Source organism: Perissodus microlepis, chromosome 18 (assembly GCF_051167445.1).
Source record: "Perissodus microlepis isolate ML-2025 ecotype Zambia chromosome 18, ASM5116744v1, whole genome shotgun sequence".
Lineage (NCBI taxonomy): Eukaryota > Metazoa > Chordata > Actinopteri > Cichliformes > Cichlidae > Perissodus > Perissodus microlepis.
Window position 1 is genome coordinate 9,776,760 of NC_140478.1, and position 7,161 is coordinate 9,783,920.

Here is a 7,161-nt window from a genome sequence, read left to right on the forward strand (position 1 = left end):
CCCCTGGATCCCTCTCCTACATTCAGTCCACTCCTTTAGTTTCATGTGAAGATATCTCACATTCAGGTTAGTGTCTCCACAGGTGCTGAACCAGCATCCACCTAGAAAATGATAGAAAGCGCATACTGTGAAGACAATAGTAGACAACAAGCATTCATTATTCCTATTATCTCATTCAGTTTATTCACATGGGATTTGCATTCCATGGGAATAAAACATGGATATTACATGTGCATCTGCTGTAACCAACTGGTTTTCTGGTGGGCACAGCTGGGGTCCTGATGGTTGTTATGGCTCCTATACTTTGTGGAAAACATCACGCCTGTGAGGTCGTTCAAGGGTCAGGCAGATTTCCAGACACGTGCGTGAGGTGAATGGTGTAGTTGCTTGTTGGCCCATCAAGGTAAAAATCTGTATTCGATGAAGCATCTGTTCTGTCTCAAGTCCTCCAGATCTATGTGAAGGACAGAGTTGCCTGAAGAGGATAGAGACTGAATCCTCCTGAGACAAAGCCAGAACTCCTCTGTGTGCATGAGAGAGAGATTTGGAGGCTCAGAGCCAACATGGTTTAACAAGTAAACATGAAAAGTGACGCAGACAAAGATGCTCACAGGGGTGCAGGCACCCTGTGTTAGTCACAGAGATTATAAAATTACATGATAATGATAGTAATGATGATAAGAATCAAATGTGGAATTTGAGAATTTATTTTCTCTGTAAAATCTCACCTCCATAATCTCCAAAACCATTTTCATACTTTTACTGATCAAAATTTAATGAACCATTCTTTCTCTTGCTCCATGGTCTAAGTTGAAAACATAGAGAAGAGGGGATTTAAATTTATAGCTTTTATATTTGCACAGTTTTTAAAACCTTTTTTGGCTGGCCACCACTCATTAATAAATGAGTAATGATCCTTCGGTAATGACGGAGCGCTATTTTGTTTTTCTCAAGTAGAGCTCCTCTGATTCATCGAGTACTTCATCAAACAATAATTAGTTTGCACTACTTAGTGCCTCACACCTCCCAGACAGGATTTTTGGCTTTTTTTTGGGCTTTTTTTTGCCTTGTATACAGCACACAGTGGCTGTAGCTCAGGTGGCAGAGCAGGTCAGCCACTAATCAGAAGATCGGTGGTTCGATCCCAGGTTGCCTCCTGGCTGCATGCCAAATATCCTTGGGCAAGATACTGGTGGTGGTCAGAGGGCGTCAGGGTGGCGCCAGTGTCCGGCAGCCTCGCCTCTGTCAGTGCGCCCCAGGGCAGCTGTGGCTACAATGTAGCTTGCCATTGCCAGTGTGTGAATGGGTGTGTGAATGGGTGAATGACTGAATGTAGTGTAAAGCGCTTTGGGGTCCTTAGGGACTGAGTAAAGCGCTATACAAATGCAGGCCATTTATTACACAAATTTGGGATGTACAAATCAAACAATGTGTTGATACTGTGACTGGTGACCAATTTCATACTGTATGTGTTAAATTAACCAATAACCCGTTACTGATAAATAACTATCTTTAGAGGTCTTATTCTTTTTTGTAATTGTTAGTAGCGGAGTCTATATTTATCAGTCGCATTCATTTAGCCCTTATTTGCACAGTTCTCTCATGAAAACTGTATTAATGATGTGCTGAAAACCACAGGAAATATCCTGGACACGCTTGTAAATGATGAGCATTCGAGGTCTGATTGAATATTTCAGGTTTTTAATAACACATTACAGATATAAAACCATTAAGTCGCTCACAACATCACCTTAAGCTTCATTATCCATAATATTGATTGTTTTGGTCCTGCTGGTAGAGCCTGAGGTCAGGTAAGGGGTGAGTGTTGGAGCTTCAGCGCTGAAGGTTTCTGGCATCCTCTCAATGGTCTCCTGGGCTAGCTAACATGTTGTCTGTCAGCTGTGGAAAATTGTCAGAAAAACCTTTGGCTTGCAGAAAAAAATCCTCTCACTGACTCTATGTAGAAATCTTCAAAAGCTTTTTCAGTGAAATGTATAAAGCATTACAGCACTGGCTCAGATGATCAGCATCTCAGTAAGATTTAGATTTGGAGACTGGAGGCTGCACATGCTTGTATGTGCGCACATATCACAGTATAATTCATGGACATGGTCAGAAACAATACTTAGGTAGGCTGTGACAGTCAAACAATGCTCAGTCAGTACAAAACACCCCAAGTGTGCCAAGAAAACATCCCCCACATCATTACACCACCACCATATCTAACCATTAACCCAAGGCAGGATGGATCCATGCTCTCATGAGCTTCACGCTGCTTTCATCAGAACTGGCAACCTTTTTCTGATCTTCTATTGTCCAATTTTGGTGAGTTTGTTGAATTGTAGATTCCATTTCCTGTTCTTAGCTAACAGGGTAGACCCCCCAGTGTGATCTTCTGCTGCTCTAGAGATGCTCTTGCCAGGTACTTGGAGATGATTACAACTAAAGTTGCATTTGAGTGGAATGTATTCACTCTGACTGAAGTGACGACAGGAGGTGAATCATGTATTTTATTTTCTCAGTTAGCTAAACCCTTCCCAGCGTTATGCACATTTGTTATGGATGAAGATTCACCACCAAACAAAACAATCATAAGATGCCAATCATTTTTACTGAGGTCTCTATTATTTACCTTTTCCTCTAGAATATTGATCTTTGTCCTCTGGTAGATGAGCTGGTCACTTAGTTCCCTCATGGCCTTCAGCAGCTGTGTAATGCTTTGCTCCTGGCTCTGGATCACCTCCTGATCAGGGATGAATGTTGAAAACAAAGAATGATTGTTAATAATAATATAGTATTGTGAGCTTGTATAACAGCATTCAAACACTGAGAGAATAGATGGAAAACAAAGATTATTGTAGTAGCCAAAAAGCATAAAGGTTGTCTGATTTATTTTAGAGTTTATTGTTGCACAATACTGTTGCAGTGATCTTTTTTTTTTTTTTTTACCTCAGCAAAGTACAGAAACATAAGTGCAGGTTTTCTTTCTAACAACAGGTTACTCACCCTAAGGCTATTGATCTCTGCTGCTCGTTCACTCGGCACAAGGCCAAGTGACAGACTGCTCAGTTTCTCCTCGAGGCCCTCCACTTTATTCTGCAGTTGACTTTTCTCTTGCAGGATGCTGTTCATCTTGGAGCTGATCTCTTCAGAAAAGCCCCTGATGTCTTCATTGTTGGCCATTAACACAGTAGCAGTACTCTTCAGTTCTTCTTCTGTCACCTTGATTTCGCTGGCCAGCACTGACAGCTGGCCGAAAGAGCGATTGAAGATGTTGAGTTTTTGGAAGATATCATTTATCTGTGCCTTTGTTTTCTGCGCAAACTGCCGCAGGCTCTGACCCATTTGGAGGAGGCCATTTGCCGGGAGATACACATCATCCAAAGCAGCAAAGCGGGACCGACTTTCAGCAGGAGCCTCGAGGTGGAGGACCGGAGGTTCCTCTTTGCCACAGAGGGCAGGAACACAAGCAGCAGCCAGGGCAAACATGAAAACAATTCGTGTTATTCTCATACCTCGCTCTGTGACGGGATGAAGAGTTCCTGAGTGAAGATCCAGAGCTTTATACTCTGTCTGATATCAGATTAATGATTACCACGTTAGCTGAATCAACAGCTTTCTACAGAATGTAGTTTTCTCCTCTCAGGGACTGTTGAAAGTCTGTTTGGAACTTATGCTTTATTCAAATTTTAAAGATTAGTATGTAAGTGTTATCGTCACTTGGGATGATACAACAGCATTCATTCACAGAATAACACAAAAATCATAATTGTTGCTAAATGTATATATAATACATCTATAAATTATATAGATGTGATGTTTGAAGCTAGTGTACAGGACTGTGAAAACCTGTGCAAACAGGAAAATACAGAGATTTTACAATTCTAACAAAGTTGAATGAAATGACTGCCTTTATTCATCAGCGCAGTCTGAAATCCCCAAACACAGCAAAGATCTTTGGATTTGTTTGGTTCTTAGTCACCAATCCTCGACTGATACCTTTCTATTATGTGTTTTTCTATCCAGGTATGTTTTTAAGCTTCTTCACAGACACCCTTTCACTGAGACCATTTCTGAGGCTTCAGTGAACAGTAAATAGATCATCTGAAAGGCCAGATCCATCTGTCAGATGCTGTGTCAGGTCTTTGATGGATTTTTTCCTATTTCTTAAGGGCATTAATCTGCTGTAGATAGTTTGTTAGGCATGTCACTTCTTCTTTTGTCTTCCACTTGTCCAGGTCAAAATTTTAAAGGACAGCCTGCACACCATGCTGAGATCTGCTAAGCCTTCAGCTAATAGCTCTTTGGAAATCACCTTGCTGGTACATAAAACGCCATTATAATTCAATTCAATTCAATTTTATTTATATAGCGCCAAATCACAACAAAAGTCGCCTCAAGGCGCTTCATAGATACAGAGAAAAACCCAACAATCATATGACCCCCTATGAGCAAGCACTTTGGCGACAGTGGGAAGGAAAAACTCCCTTTTAACAGGAAGAAACCTCCGGCAGAACCAGGCTCAGGGAGGGGCGGCCATCTGCTGCGACCGGTTGGGGTGAGAGAAGGAAGACAGGATAAAGACATGCTGTGGAAGAGAGACAGAGGTTAATAACAGATATGATTCAATGCAGAGAGGTCTATTAATACATAGTGAGTGAGAAAGGTGACTGGAAAGGAAAAACTCAATGCATCATGGGAATCCCCCGGCAGCCTACGTCTATTGCAGCATAACTAAGGGAGGATTCAGGGTCACCTGGTCCAGCCCTAACTATATGCTTTAGCAAAAAGGAAAGTTTTAAGCCTAATCTTAAAAGTAGAGATAGTTTCTGTCTCCCGAATCCAAACTGGAAGCTGGTTCCACAGAAGAGGGGCCTGAAAACTGAAGGCTCTGCCTCCCATTCTACTTTTAAATACTCTAGGAACAACAAGTAGGCCTGCAGAGCGAGAGCGAAGTGCTCTAATAGGGTGATATGGTACTACAAGGTCATTAAGATAAGATGGGGCCTGATTATTTAAGACCTTGTATGTGAGGAGCAGGATTTTGAATTCAATTCTGGACTTAACAGGAAGCCAATGAAGGGAAGCCAAAACAGGAGAAATATGCTCTCTCCTTCTAGTCCCTGTCAGTACTCTTGCTGCAACATTTTGGATTAGCTGAAGGCTTTTCAGTGAGTTTTTTGGACATCCTGATAATAATGAATTACAGTAGTCCAGCCTGGAAGTAATAAATACATGAACTAGTTTTTCAGCGTCACTCTGAGACAGGATATTTCTAACTTTAGAGATGTTGCGCAAATGGAAGAAAGCAGTCTTACATATTTGTTTAATATGTGCGTTGAAGGACATGTCCTGGTCAAAAATGACTCCAAGGTTCCTCACAGCGTTACTGGAGGCCAAGGTAATGCCATCCAGAGTATGAATCTGGTTAGATACCATATTTCTAAGATTTTCAGGGCCGAGTACAATAACCTCAGTTTTATCTGAATTAAGAAGCAGAAAGTTAGCGGCCATCCAGGTCTTTATGTCTTTAAGACATTCCTGCAGTTTAACTAATTGGTGTGTGTTATCTGGCTTCATGGACAGATAGAGCTGGGTGTCATCTGCATAGCAGTGAAAATGTATGCTATGTCTTCTAATGATGCTGCCTAAGGGAAGCATGTATAATGTAAACAGAATTGGTCCTAGCACTGAACCCTGTGGAACTCCATAATTAACCTCAGTGTGTGAAGAGGACTCTCCATTTACATGCACAAATTGGAGTCTATTAGATAGATATGATACAAACCACTGCAGTGCAGTACCTGTAATACCTACAGCATGTTCTAATCGCTCTAATAGGATATTATGGTCAACAGTATCGAACGCTGCACTGAGGTCTAGCAGGACAAGCACAGAGATGAGTCCACTGTCAGAGGCCATAAGAAGATCATTTGTAACCTTCACTAAAGCTGTTTCTGTGCTGTGATGAGCTCTGAAACCTGACTGAAACTCTTCAAATAAACCATTCCTCTGCAGATGATCTGTTAGCTGTTTGACAACTACTCTTTCAAGGATTTTTGATATGAAAGGAAGGTTGGAGATTGGCCTATAATTAGCTAAGACTGCTGGGTCTAGAGATGGCTTTTTGAGTAAAGGTTTAACTACAGCCAGCTTGAAGGCCTGTGGTACATAGCCGACCATTAGAGATAGGTTGATCGTATTTAAGATCGAAGAATTAATTAATGGCAGGACTTCTTTGAGCAGTTTTGTAGGAATGGGGTCTAAAAGACACGTTGATGGTTTGGAGGAAGTAATTATTGAAGTTAACTCAGAAAGATCAATTGGAGAAAAAGAGTCTAACTTAACATCAATGGTACTAAGAGTAGCTGTAGATAATATTACATCTGTGGGATGATTACTGGTAATTTTTTCTCTAATGATAAAAATTTTATTTGTGAAGAAGTTCATGAAGTCATTACTAGTTAACGTTAAAGGGATGGTTGGCTCAACAGAGCTCTGACTCTTTGTCAGCCTGGCTACAGTGCTGAAGAGAAACCTGGGGTTGTTCTTATTTTCTTCAATCAGTGATGAATAGTAAGATGTTCTGGCTTTGCGGAGGGCTTTCTTATAAAGCAGCAAACTATTTCTCCAGGCTAAATGATGATCCTCTAAATTTGTGACACGCCATTTCCTCTCCAGATTACGAGTCATCTGCTTTAGGGTACGTGTTTGAGAATTATACCACGGAGTCAGGTACTTCTGATTAGAGACCTTAGTTTTCACTGGAGCTACAGTATCCAGAGTCGTACGTAGTGAGGAGGTGAAATTATTAACAAGATAATCGACCTCTGTTGGGGTAGCGTTCAGATAGCTGCTCTGCTCTGTGTTGGTACAGGGCATTGAAGATGATAACAGTGGGTGGATTATATTCTTAAACTTAGTTACAGCGCTTTCAGAAAGACATCTACTTTGATAAAATCTACTCTCCACCGCTGTGTAATCAATTATTGTAACAGACTAAATGCCATGTTGAGGCTGTCATTTTTAGCATCTACATGGATGTTAAAATCACCCACAATAATTATTTTATTTGAGCTCAGAACTAAATTAGATATAAAGTCTGAGAAATCAGACAGAAACTCTGTGTAAGGCCCAGGTGGACGATAGATGATAACAAGT

At 41.0% G+C, this 7,161-nt stretch overlaps 1 protein-coding gene across 2 annotated transcripts; it reads right to left on the reverse strand.

Moving 5' to 3' along the window:
• Positions 1-1,204: 1,204 nt before the first annotated feature.
• Positions 1,205-7,059, reverse strand: LOC146367258 (angiopoietin-related protein 3-like). Of its 2 annotated transcripts, XM_084911542.1 has the most exons (3): positions 3,007-7,059; positions 2,633-2,743; positions 1,205-1,899 (listed from the first exon to the last, which is right to left on the reverse strand). In XM_084911542.1, exons 1-3 carry the CDS (start codon positions 3,511-3,513, stop codon positions 1,861-1,863), a joined length of 657 nt encoding a protein of 218 aa, XP_084767668.1. In that variant the 5' UTR covers positions 3,514-7,059; the 3' UTR covers positions 1,205-1,860. The 2 variants fall into 2 exon arrangements, with proteins under 2 accessions (XP_084767668.1, XP_084767667.1); XM_084911541.1 differs by having other exon boundaries at positions 1,205-2,743.
• Positions 7,060-7,161: the final 102 nt, after the last annotated feature.

Coding starts and splice junctions, on each gene's coding strand:
- LOC146367258 (XM_084911541.1), bottom strand. CDS start 3,513: ATGAGAATAACACGAATTGTTTTCATGTTTGCCCTGGCTGCTGCTTGT. Junction 2,744..3,006: donor CAGAGATCAATAGCCTTAGG/GTGAGTAACCTG, acceptor ATCCCTGATCAG/GAGGTGATCCAGAGCCAGGA.